This window comes from Mytilus edulis, chromosome 8, assembly GCF_963676685.1.
Source record: "Mytilus edulis chromosome 8, xbMytEdul2.2, whole genome shotgun sequence".
Lineage (NCBI taxonomy): Eukaryota > Metazoa > Mollusca > Bivalvia > Mytilida > Mytilidae > Mytilus > Mytilus edulis.
In genome coordinates this window covers 29256175-29270081 of record NC_092351.1, presented here as the reverse complement: position 1 = coordinate 29270081, position 13907 = coordinate 29256175, and the positions used below count along the sequence as shown (strand labels likewise).

The 13907-nt window shown below is 32.4% G+C and overlaps 1 protein-coding gene across 1 annotated transcript; it reads right to left on the bottom strand.

Moving 5' to 3' along the window:
- Positions 1 to 1652: 1652 nt before the first annotated feature.
- LOC139485304 (C-type lectin 1-like) lies at positions 1653 to 13013 on the bottom strand. Its single transcript, XM_071269714.1, has 5 exons — positions 12935 to 13013; positions 9273 to 9462; positions 7493 to 7590; positions 5738 to 5848; positions 1653 to 3059 (listed from the first exon to the last, which is right to left on the bottom strand). The coding sequence occupies exons 1-5, from the start codon at positions 12987 to 12989 to the stop codon at positions 2860 to 2862; spliced, it is 654 nt and encodes a 217-aa protein (XP_071125815.1). The 5' UTR covers positions 12990 to 13013; the 3' UTR covers positions 1653 to 2859.
- Between the last annotated feature and the right edge of the window lie 894 nt (positions 13014 to 13907).

Genomic DNA, 13907 nt, shown 5'->3' with positions numbered 1-13907 from the left:
TCGAGTCCGTAGTCGGTCTGATGAAATTTAAAATTTCTACTCATTTCAACATACCCTGAATGTTCCTTGGCAGTCGTTTTTCATCCTGTCATCGGATTGCACAAGTCGATATGCAATCTTAAAATAGTGTTTTTATATTACTGATACTAATTGAGCTTTTAACAATTAAAGAAAAGTTCATTATAAAATATGTACAGTTAATCCTACATCCTGTCGAAACTATTTATAGTTTTATAGCTTTACTTGCACAATTCATACGTTTCCAAGACTGTTTATATCATATCTACAATAAATCCGTTAAATGTGTACTAATTGATATTTACAAATGTAAGTGTGGGAGAAATTAATGCATGCTTTAGTTTCAATTGTCTTTAAACTAGCTTTCAGAAACTTCAAGTATTCTGATATCCATGATTTGTGTCTATTGTTCTTATTTCAGACGTTTTCTGTGCGGCGTCATTATCCATTGAATTGAGTCATTTGCAACTGATTGATATAGTTTAGTATTATGGTGGGGGATACGTTATGTGCACTTACACATGTAAAATATCGTCATATTATTATTGTGTCGCAAGTCAGTAGCTTGTAAATCAGTAATTGTCGCCCGGGGGGGGGGTACTTCCCATAATTTTAGTGGTACGAGTGTGTCGCAAAACAGGGTCGCTTTTTCATGCCCTGCTGGTTAGAACAGGGTCCCCTTTTCATGTTCTGCTGGATAGAACAGGATGGCTTTTGTATGCCCTGCTGATGAGAACTGGGTCCTTTTTGTATTTATTTAGAACAGGATCGCTTATTCAACTGTTTAAGATACAGTCTAGAACCCGGGTCAAAAACAGCATATATTTTATACGGTCTAGCACAGGATCATATTTTAGAAACATTTTCTGAGCGTGTCTAGAACAGGGTATGTTTTTCAATATTTCTGTTTAGAACAGGGTATGTTTTTCAATGTTTTCTGGTTAGAACAGGGTATGAATTGGCAAGTGTTGTCGGCACAGTTATACCCGAAAGGATATTCAGTAACCCCCGGGGATTGACGTTGGTTAATGTCATGTCTGTCATATTTGTAAATCGTAAAATTTAATTATCATAAATAATTTCGTTATTTTTTCGTTTGGATTAGGGAGCTACCATTTGATTTTTATGGGGAGGCTAGGATGAAAAATTTTGTCCTGCATTTTTTTTTAGTTGTAATCTCTGTCCTGCCTTTTTATTTTTCACTCTATTCGGTCCTGACTTTTTTTTTTTTGGTTTATCATGACTTTTTTTTACCTAAATTGTCATCCTGACTTTTTTTTTTGCAAGTGTCTCATCCTGACTTTTTTACTACTCAAAATTCCTGTCCTGCCTATTTTTTTCAAATTTCATCCATTTATAGTGTCCGATAAAATCTAAATATAAAGTAAACAATTTAACTCTGCTTTTTTATATTGTTTTCATATGTCAATTAACAAATCAAGCAAGCCATTCAATCATTTAACTAGCTACCATTAGTACAAAAGCTTTGATAATGCATTTTTTGGAAAAGTTAACAAGCCTCACGTATGTTCGGACATCTAATAATGTTTATATAACATTCAATGTAATATGTCAAAATTTCCAACAAAAATGTATAAAAAAAGTCTGAGACAATATAGATAAATCAAATCAACAACGTTTTATTCATTTATTTGTACGAACATAGATCAAATAAATTTATATCTTACGCAGTTTTATGAGAGACTGCTGATTTATTCAAATTTTGTAATTCGTTTCTGTGATTTTTTAGGGGGAGTTACAAATGAATCATATTTAATCCAATGTTATATTTAAAAAGCATAGCAGGTAATTGAAACTATTGCTGTTAATAAAAAAGATAGATGTTACTTGCAAAGGAGGTAAAAAAAAAGGTTTCCTCTTAGACTGACAAAAATTGAAACAATTCGTTATACAAAAAAAATGCGTCCGAACAGCTTTTATGGATTTACTTTCACCAAGAACGCTTGTAAGCCACGGATGTATAAAGACAAAAGAGCTGAAGGTTGCATTTCTGTAAATAAGGACAATGCAATTTTCCATAGAAACTCCGTTTACGGCTTAAACTGTACAACTTTTACTGTGAAGTTTTGAAAAATAGTGTATTTTAGAATGGAAATTTTATATGCACTACTATATTTATCAAAGATCAAAATATAGGGGTGGGCGGCATATTTTAAACGTTCATATGACCCAAACTTTTACGAGTTTAAACTAACACTAAATTTCTTAACAACCCCTACCTTGACTTTAGGACTACCACATATTTCAATATCACAAATATGCATATCTTTATTCACTGGTAGCATTCCCAAGTAATGTCTCTATGAGATGAAACATAGAGATCAGATCTGGAACCAGCACGTAAACAAAATTAATTGTCTATGAATAATATATATCTCCCCAAAAGAGGCGTGGTTTGAGAAACGGCTGTATCTACAAAGGCAACTTAAAGAGCTATAATGTTTGTAATTCATTACAAATGTCGATTGTTGAAAAGTTTTTAAAATTTTAAATCGAACAGGTATAATCTTTAACAACATTTTGAGTTTTAGATTCAATTTAACATTTGCTTTCGAAAAATACATGTTTAAAATCAAGAATATGAAAGTAGTTTTCACAAAATAAAATTGTGACACGTACAATAGAGAAGCCAACAACTGGTAGCATATGTAAATTTATCTTTAATGACTACATTAAGTGATTTATATTGTCAAAAAAGTTACACTATTTACATACTCGTGACTGTAAATTTCATGACCGAAAAAATCAAAATAACCGAAATAACACATACATATTCATCTATCATATATAGTTTTTGTTATAAAACTCAAGAATTTAACATTAGATGTATATATCTTCATAAATAATCGCTGAATTAGAAACGGTCAGCATGTCACAAGTGTGGTCAGAAGAATTAAATCTAAAACCAGTGCACAGAGAATGACTAAAGCATCTAATTCCACAACAAAGAACAGAATATACAGTTGTCGTTTGGATGACAGTGTTACCATCAACTGCCTGTTCTAACGTAAAGTATTTATCTGTAAAAGGAAAAAAGGGGGAGGTATTATCATTCCATCAGATAATGTTAAAAATATGTCTAGTTAATATATCGATTAAAGAAAATTTGGTCTATTCTTTATTGAAATAAAAGTCTAATAATACAGAAACCAGAAAAATACGTACTGGCTTACTTATACAAATTGTGACTTTGATGGAGAGTTGTCTCATTGGCACTCATACCACATCTTATATCTTTTGACTAGAGGCCCACATATCTAAACAAGTTTTGAATTAATTCAAAGGAGACATTACTATCAAAAGTCTACCTGCCATTCAATTTCTATTTCAAAAATAAAAAAAATAATTAGAAATATCCTTTATAAAATGCAAGCGCCCGAAGTGCTTTTTCTGGATTTATCTTCATTTTGGTCAGTCAAATATTTGAAAGCATAGGATATATAAGAACCGAAAAAATTGAAGTGTCATATATTTAATAAGGACATAATAATTCTAAGAGAAATTCGAGATTTGAGAAACATTTTTTTTATTTCATTCTTTCACATGCTACACATGTCAAAGCGATCGCATGTTTAGAGTTTCTAATAAAAAAACTATTAGCATTACATTGATATTTTTTCTTAATCAACATCAAGAAACAATATGAATAAAGAATCAAATATCGAAGTTGGCAAAGAAACTTTAGTGTTTCAGTTAATCTGTAAATAAGTAAATCTTTATGAATCCCCATAACGTTATTTTTTTACAAAATGTGGCGATCACAAATATGTTTTGGAGCCTTGGTAGCCAGGTATGTAGGCGGTTTATCTACTGTATCAATAGCAAGTATTTTCTATGATATTCAATTTCCGAACAACTCAAGCGGAAGGTGCGTTCTAATGTAAATTAATTAGGTTCTGCCGAAAATCGGTGGTTATCTTGGGGTACTCCGGTTTCCTCCACCGATAAAACTGTGCGCCACGATATATTCAACATTGCTGATAGTCACGTATTTGTCAACCAAATATGTTTCCCCCACTTATTGTATGAGTCTTTAAAGCCAGCACTTTATATTCAAAGTGATGTAGTAAGTTTTCGTCTGCCACAGGTGTAAAACTCTTATTATGTTATTGACTAAAATCATGCCGGTTTTTTTTCACTCGTTTTACGTTTTTCTTTAATATATTTTGTATAGTTTACAATACGGCACGGGGTTTGCTCATAGACGAAGGCCGTAAAGTAACTGAAATGTTACTGTCATACATTATGGAGTTGTGCCCATCATTGGAGGCCAAAGGGTGAATTATATATAGCTGTTTACGTACTCGTCCTTTATTCTAATATAGACACATTAATGAGTAGGTATGATTGCCAATGTACTAACTGTAAGAACATTGGCAATCATAGCTACTTATTAGATATTTATTGATTAGAAAATTCCTTCAATATCATACATGAATGACGAACCTTTGATATATATTTACACCACTGGGTCGATGCCACTGCTGGAGGTCGTTTCCTCCCTGTGAGTATCACAATCCCAGTAGATAGTACTTTGGTGTTGACATGAATATCAATGATATGGTCATTTGTATAAACTTCCTATTTTCAAAAGTATGATTTTTTTCGAAATACTAAGGATGTTCTTGTCCCAGGAAAAGACTAATTTAGCCGTATTTGGCACAAGTTTTTAAATGGTCTTCAACTTTGTACTTGTTTGGCTTATAATTATTTTATCTGAGCGTCATTGATGAAAGTCTTTTTGTAAACGAAACGCGTGTCTGGCGTTTCAAATTATAAGCCTGTTCTCTATATCAGTATTCATTTTAACAAAAGAACTTCTAGTGAACATGTTAATACGACAGTATATTTTTGTTGTTGCTATGAAATGACATTTAGACTATACATTGTCGGTCTTGTTAAGGTAATATTGGCATAAGTTTACCTATCATATAAATGGTGATTAATCACTGCTAATCTTTTTTACTTCCTTCAATTGTGATTTTTTTTTATCAGTATTGTAAATTGCTATGTACATTTAATCATGGTGTTATCTTTTATCAATACCGATTGTATATATGATAAAGTGGTATGCATTTTCATTATATTCAAACTTTTTAAAGAGAACATTTAGATAATGAAGCTTAAATTAAAAAAGGAAAAAGTATATTGAAATTGAAATATTTTTTTAATTTAAAATTCCATATTCAATATTAATATTTCCTTGATTTTGCTTAATTCAGTGCAATCAACCTAAAGGATAACGTGACAGTTGTAATGTTTTATTAACAATTGCGTGTACGGAAATTCAAATCAATTTATGTATAAAATGATTTGAAAGAAACAAGTTAAATCCTAGACTGAAAAGCTCATATGCACTATCATTTTTGAATGGTCAAAATATAGGGCTGAATGCCCAGAACCTCACAGAGATTAAACCTATTTTGCTAAAATTATGTACTACCACACCTTGCACTTTGGGTCTACCTCAGAATTCAACATGGCAGTTATTTGTGAAAATGATGTATAAAAAAAACTGGCTAAAATCAAAGTAGTTTAAAGCTCACTATATAGTATAGCCAATTATATATATTTTTAAGACCAAACATTGGCATTACGATGACTTTTTGTCTTTTTGTCTAATTAAGATGATTTCTCATTGACATAAACCACTGGTTTTTATACAAAATCATGTTTTCAGAAATAAAATATACTTTACCTGATAAAGGCTCTTGTTGACATACAACTCCTCGTAATACTGAACACGGGTTATCATGCCAACCAGTAAAGGCAAGGGCTACACAATGCTCTGTTAATATATCCGGATTACCTACATGTCCAGAATAGTAAATGGAATGGAAACAAATACATTTAACCCTGCTAATAATCTGATAACAATTACTGTCCGTATTAAGAATAAATGGAAAATACACAACAACGAACTTTTTGTATGTATTACATATTGTTTCATGAAATTTTTCTCTATTATGTTTTATTTCTTTATTATGTTTATCTTTCATTAACAATCACATGACAAAGATACATTTAATTTTGTGTTGTTTTGTTTCAATCAGGTTAAGCATTTCTTTTGTATCTCGTTAGAAAGAGAATGTCACTGCTTCACGGAGCTAATTCAACTGTGAATCTAGTTAAAATAAAATATATAAGAAATGTTATTTTAATTCGGGTGTAAACGAACATAAAAATTCAGCTCTGTATAGCATTTTGCCCGATTAGTTCTTTCTCTTTTCTTGCGTGACATACTCTCAATATATTATTCAAACATAAAATTTAGTTTCAAGAATGACAAAGGCTCATCTATGATATGAAATGTTCCATTTGTGTTTTTTTCATTGAAACTCTTTAATTGTTTTGGCACACAGTCGTGTGTTCCTTGACGTTGCAGAAAAACACAACCTTATATTATGAGGTAGTGTTAGCATCGTTTAAATTAAGACAGAAACGTTTCAACAGATTACGTATTTCCTGTAATTTCAGCTAATTTTAGCACTATGTCCGCTCTTTTATAAACTTATTTTTGTTTATTTTTATCCCGTAAGCGCCTCTTCCCAACGAACTATTTCTAAATGAATCTTTTTTATTCAACAAATTGAGATTTAAAAGGAGCGATTTGCGATGTCTACAAACATTTGCTTTAACCCAAACAAATGTTCAATGTTCATGTATCTCCCAGCCAGAAACGTTTTGAGTGCCATTTTTACAGAATATATGGCACATCTTAATGTTGTTTTTTGGGGAGAATATTTTATGTTGATGGCAGATATTTGATTGTTTATTTTCTTAACTTTCAATACTTAATAATTTTGATCTTTATAAAGTATAGAGACCCCTGTTTGATTACTGTCTGTTGACCATAGTGGAGCTGGCATCTCACTAACCACTAGTAGTCCTTTGTTAATTTAGTTTAGTTTCTTTTGTTACCTATTCTTACATCGGACTTGGACTTCTTTTTAACTGACGTTTACTGTGCGTATTGTTGTGTGTTTGTTTTTCTACATTGGCTAGAGGTATAGTGGGAGGGTTGGCATCTAAAAAAACTCAAAAACAATCATTTGCGCCTGACTCGATTCAGGAGTTTCTTGCTGTATTGAAGACCCACTGGTGACCACCAGCTGTTGTCTATTCTTTGGTCGGGGTGTTGTCTCTTTGACACATTCCCATTTCTATTCTCAATTTTAATTGATGTCATTAGATAGCTATCTTATTGACTTATACGTTAAATTTCCTTTTATTTATATGTATAAGATTTGTGAACTACTCAACATACGGGTACCTAGGTAATAAGGTTTATGCTAACTGAGCCTCAGATAACTGAAAGTTAATGCTGTGTGTTCATCGTAATCATGTTTTTGTTGTTTTTATTGCGCGATTTTATTGCTAATGCATTGACGTTAACCCGCATTATTATATATATACAAACATGACATTGATTCAGGGGGAGGGGAATAGTTACCGTTTATCCAATCAGTAAAACTTGCTAATGTTCCGTCCTCCCAATTCCAGATATTATCTTCATCGAAGTCTGTTAGGCCAAGCCAAAAATAACCAACTCTTAAATTTAAATAAAATGTTGTATTTTATATTCTTCTTATTTTAAAGCTTAAAATTATATTTAGCCTTAAGATCAAGCAAATGCATTCGTGTTCACCATTCACTAGTACAGGATTTCATTATTCCTTTAACTGATATTTTTAAACTATCTTGAAAGTCGATACTTGAGTCAGTTAAACTTTTTTTTTTTTAAATCTGTATATAAATTGTATTAATTGAGTTCATGTATAATACAGATGAAAACTGTAAGAGTTCTTGAGGTAACAAACAAATTTATGTTTCTATAATAAAAGAAATTATTACTATGATATAAATTTGTGGGGACTTACAACAATTCCAACAATATATAAAAACAAAGACTTCTTTAAGGAAGGGCTTAACTTTTCAATCGACAATTTGTTTGTCGAGTTTGCTGGTGGATCTAAATGACAAATAATATTATTACACCTTACATTTTATGGTAATTATTGATTGGCTTATACGGAATCACGTATCATAGTTTAATTTCGAAAAATTGGTAGAAGCGGCGATTTATAACCCTAATAAATTGAAGCCTCCATCGAACAACCCTATTATTCCCCGGTGAATAACTCCGACAAATTGAAGCATCAATCGAACAACCCTATTATTATTTACCGGTGAATAATTCTTGTCGTACTCAATGATCAGGAATTGAGTCCCTTTAAGTATGACGTCACTCAACCTCAGATGAACAAAACCAAATATGGCAACGTCCAGGTTAACGAAGACACAAGGCCATAGAAAACTTGGAAATCCATCTAGTGTCGAAGATATCTTTTGTAAACGGCCATTTTCCGAGCCATCTATATTTTACAACAAAAAATCTATTTTTGTTGTTCATATGCGAAACAGACACAAACTATTTTTCTAAAATAAGTGTTTTGGAAATCTGTTACAATATTTTACTTTTAATAGTAATATGTTCGTTCGGTATAATAAAACAATTATGGCCCATTGAGTCAATGAATATCCAACATGGTCAACCCGAGTAATCGTTATTCCCCTCAGACTAAAGCCCTCGTGGCATAACCCTTACTCGGGTTGATTATGTTGGATAGTCACCTCCGCAGCGGGCCATGATTGTATATTAGTTAAACCGATACGGTTTGTGGAACACTGTTGACAAACTTGTTTTTATATTAAAACGGATCGGAGAAGAACTGGAACCTTTTATATGCAATTGAACTGCAAGGTCGGATAATGTCATTGATAAAAGAGGGGTTTCCAACCAAGGATAAAAGGAGTATTCCAACTACATGCCCCTATTCAAATGCATTGATCGCAAAAAAAAAGTGTTCCAACCTCCGAACCCAAACCCTTCCAACCCACGCTAGTTGTTCCACTGAACTGGCCATTGAAGTTCCTACCGAAACGAGAAAGATTGCTTCCAACCTAATCATGTTTTTCCTGAAATTTGCATTATTGAAGAACTTCCAACTAAGACCTTTCAAACATGTTACTATTATTGCAAATTTCTACTGTCAACTTTCTAAACTTAGATGTAATCATTCCTTTTTCGAAACGCATTGGGTTCGGATGAGCCAGTTGACACGGTACTAACATGTATGCTCATATTTTACTGACGTCCTTAAAAGCTGGTTCTGTAAGCATAAAACGGCTTCACTGGTGTTCTTTTTAATAGATATTTATAATGCACTCACGTGTTCTCAAACTGTACAGCTAGAGCATTTTCTTGTTCTGTCTTTGGCATAATTGGAGTTGCTTTTGAATTTTCAATTGCACACAAACTTCTTCCTTCATGGTATGACACACCGGAACTTTGCAATCGGATTACTTTATAACATTTTGATCCAAGTAGGTCCCAACCAATTCCAGCACAGTAGAGGATAGCTGAATCGTAATCAATAAAAATGCTTTATTAATCTGTCTTGGGAAATAAACATAACATTAATAATTAACGGAAGTATATTTTTTTGCAACATTTTAATAGTTAAACAGAGTAAACCATTTATCGGTATTATCTAATTTGTAAAATGGTACTATATCAAATATTTATTTGTTCTAAGTATTATTCAGCAGAGTACAGATTCCGTCTTAGCCAGCACTCATCTATCTCTGACAACGTTGATTTTTGTTCGCTAATATATTGTTAAAAGTAGAGAATGCGTCAAATATTCAAGATTTTCATTGGTATTCAGCGAGATACGGAAGCATTTTTTGTCGTGGTTTAGAAAAAGAAAAAAAATCGTACCGATTAAAACATATAAACCTAGATTTTGAAAATAAAGCAATACATATTGCTTAACTGTTACATCTTACATATAAATTGTTTGTAGGATAGTCATCTTATAATTCATTTGAATTATTGAACTTGGAAAAAAAGCGATAACAACAACACAATTATGTTGTGTTTTCAAACCGTCAATGTGCCCGAAAACAAACTAGAACGTAAAGGTTTTTTTTTCTTTTCTGGAATAGCCCAATGAATAACATAAACCGGTTAACAACACAAGTTCATCAGGAATAGGTGTTTTAAAAGAGGCCACCCCTGGTCTAAAACGTCGAATTCAGACATTAATTATAATTGTTTAAGAACAAATTCATGCAAGATGTAGATTTGATATAAATTTTCACACAGACTAGGCAATATGAAATTGATAACAAAACTGTCGTTTGTCTGAATTATTTTGATTCTTTTCATTTTGTCGTGTCAGTGTCACTTACTATTGTCCTTCAGTTAACTTACGTTTGTTTAACAGTTGATAGAAATGCTTCTCAAAGTTATCATCAGAAGTTATTCGTCAGAACAAATGAATAATGATCATGGGGTTACTTTACTTTTAATTTGTGAATACTATTAATTTTACTGGGTCATCAATCGTCATCAATGTATTAAATTCATATAAATGCACTTTATGATGAGACTATAATGACATGTGATTAGAACAACCACGATATGATTAGATGCATTCATAAATTCAAAGCGTCATAAGGGTATTAAAGATACAACTACTATCGTGCTAATTATGCATATGGCTCGAATACGCATATGATCAGAAACAGATATACGTGGGAGGTAAACTCTTAACTTATTAGTAAAAGTATGTGCATCATGTTGCTCTAATATAGAACATTGTAGTATGATCTTGTTTACAAGACCAAAGCAGCACGTCTTATTAGAGTATTATATACAATAACATAATGAGTTGATACGCGGAACGAACTGGTTTATACTTGATGATATATGAGCACTTTACAATGTCCTACAATGTAAAGGAAATGAAAGATACCAATACCATGAGCATCAAAGGCTCTTGTCATATAACCCACTTAAAATATTCTGAATCATAACAGTTTGAAATGATTTGCCCTTGACACAGACGTAAAATGTGACTTATTTAAGACGTAATTCTATCATATTTCTATCATAATTCATCATTGGAAGGAATTAAAGCTAATTTGTACTTGTCTTTGTGCTTTGTCTTCATGCCATCTGTTGTTTTACTAAATAAAGGCAAAAATATTTTACCGGTGTCCAAAGGTCATAGATAGATTGAGAGAAAACAAATCCGGGTTACAAAATAAAACCGAGGGAAAACACATCAACTATATAATAAGAGTAAAAACAAACGAACAACAGGAACACTGAAGTGAAAAATAAATGCTTATAACTACGATGAACACGAACAATAAATATCCAATTTTTAAAACATGAGCGTATGCAATTAATACCAGAGCAGAAAGTAGAACAGACTTTCGTCGGCTCCTTCTGAGTACAGAGTGAACTGCACTTGTATCAGGTTGATTATTTTTTCAATCCATTGTTGGTATTTAATATTCCATTACACCACAACTAAATTATGACAGCTATTAACCAAAGTGTTATAATAGATCTCTTTTCAAATTGAATTCTACTCGTACGCATCATGTATTGAAATTGCAATATTTTAATTGAATGTATATGCTGGAAATGAAATGAATGCAGTTACATGTATAATCCAAACCTTGATGTTTTGAAAAGTAAAACAGCAAAATTACCGTACTTGAAAATAGAAAACGGAAATACCCTTATTAAATGACAAAATCAAACGCGCAAACACAATGAAAAATATTTCTGACTTGGTAGAGGTATCCGCCTGAACACAATGGTTGATTAAATCAGGTTTTGTAGCTAGCTAAACCTATCATGTGTATGACAGTCGCATACCCTGTATATAAGAATAACTTTATAAAACTTGTGTTTTTATATAATGATAAAATCTATTATTACCTAATAAAGAGTATTTTACTGTTTTATTAATATTTCTATATTATTTACTATTTTTCTGCCATTTTTTGTTCAATGGTGTATTGCACTGGCAATTACCGTTCTATTGCACCTGTGTGCAGTCTATTGCACTGACCTGTTATGACCTCTTATTCGGAAATATGATTAGTTGAAAGGTATTCATGTTGTCCAATCAAAATTGAACTGACTCAGTATGTATTAGGTAATAAAACAGTTATTGAATGTGTAACATACTAACAGGGCAATAGATCAAAACATAGTTCCCTCGGTATGAAGATCAGCTCATTGTTCTATTGCCCTCAGCCGTTGGCTTCGGGCAATAGAACAATGAGCTGATCTTCATACCTCGGAAAATATATTTTGATATATCGCATAGTTGTATATTAAATAACTGTATACTATATAACACTGGTAAAATCTGTTGCCTCCGAAGTGCTTTTTTTTTGTATTCTAGGATTTGATCTTCGTTTACTGTACTTAAATATCAAAATTACAAACATCATTAACATGTTGGGTCTGATAGGTGCTCAACGAAACCCCTTCACCGGTTTTGATTCTTATACATCTTTAGTTTTGAAAAAAGACGACATTGAGCATTCCTGATGTAGATGAATCCACAAAAAATATAGAAAGTGTTATTTCATTCTCTGAACATTAATTTTATCACCAATCAAAGTCAGGTTTATGTGTAACTGTAAAACTATATCACCAATACCAATCGGCGATGAAAATCAGATGTGGATACAACTAAAAATAGAAAGATATTTCCGAGGAAAACTCAGAACAGAAACTTCATTACCAAATGGTAAAAATCAAAAGCTTAAACACATCAATCAAATTGATAACAACTGTCATATTCCTGACTTGATACGGGCATTTTCTTATATAAAAAATGGTGTATTAAACCTGGCTTTATAGCTAGCTAAACATCTCAGTTGTATGGCAGTCGCATAAAATTCCATTATATTGACAACGATGCGTGACCAAAACAAACAACCACAATAGGAAAAAACATTTAAATTTCCATTCTCTGTCTTATAATGCAACATCAAACACAGACATAGTCTAAATTACCTGATATAAATGATAATTTCGTTGCGAGTACAATAATGACTTCATATCCAACCATACCTGCTTTGCTCACAGAGACAATAATCCTACAAAAACCAAGAGATTGATTTTTAAGATGGCCAAAATCAAGTCAAATACTTATACATTTATGTATTAGGAATCAATCATCGTATATTAACACAAAAACAAATAAAAATGTACTTTTTTATAACATACACTTTTCTTGATTTTCTTATCCCAGGCATATATTACCTTAGCAGTATTTGGCACAACTTTTTGAAATTCGGATCCTCAATGCTCTTCAGCTTTGTATTTGTTTCTTTTTGTAACTTTTTTTTATGTGAGCGTCGTTGATGAGTCTTATGCCGGCGTCACACATTGGCGTATAGACCAACGTGCACCAAACGTACAGAGAAAATTGATAAATCCGGTATAAGTTAGTTGCACGCCAGAGGAATGCTAAGCAATCGTTAAACGCGCCTTGCATAATTTTGAAGAACGTCGAATACATAGGTACCCGCTTGGTGAACGCTACAACTCGAGGAAATTTTTAAGCAGCATAAAAATGTTCATCCAGCTCAAACGTGTGTCTAGCGTATACCTGTACGCTACACGGACGTAATACATACTCTACAAGCGCGATGAAAACGCTACAGATAAGTTTGCGACACGTTTAAGGCACGTTGTATACGCTTCAAGGTCATTCGACTTTAACTAAAACGTATGCGGGTGTGTTTGTAACAAACATGCCATAATAGAACATCCACGATACGACCGGGACGCGTCTCAAATACGTTCAAGAAACTTTTTTTTTCGTAGCGTGCATTCGATCTACGTTAGACAAACGCCAGGCATACGCCAACATACGTTTCTTGAACGCCCGATAAACGCTTAGGTACGCTTCTTGTACGTCCAATACATGCTTAAAGCTCGTAGTGCACACATTACAGATATGATTGACAGGTTGAATGCATCC

Coding starts and splice junctions, on each gene's coding strand:
- LOC139485304 (XM_071269714.1), bottom strand. CDS start 12,989: ATGGTTGGATATGAAGTCATTATTGTACTCGCAACGAAATTATCATTT. Junction 9,463..12,934: donor GAAATTATCATTTATATCAG/GTAATTTAGACT, acceptor ATTACGATTCAG/CTATCCTCTACTGTGCTGGA. Junction 3,060..5,737: donor TCAACAAGAGCCTTTATCAG/GTAAAGTATATT, acceptor TTCCTTTTACAG/ATAAATACTTTACGTTAGAA.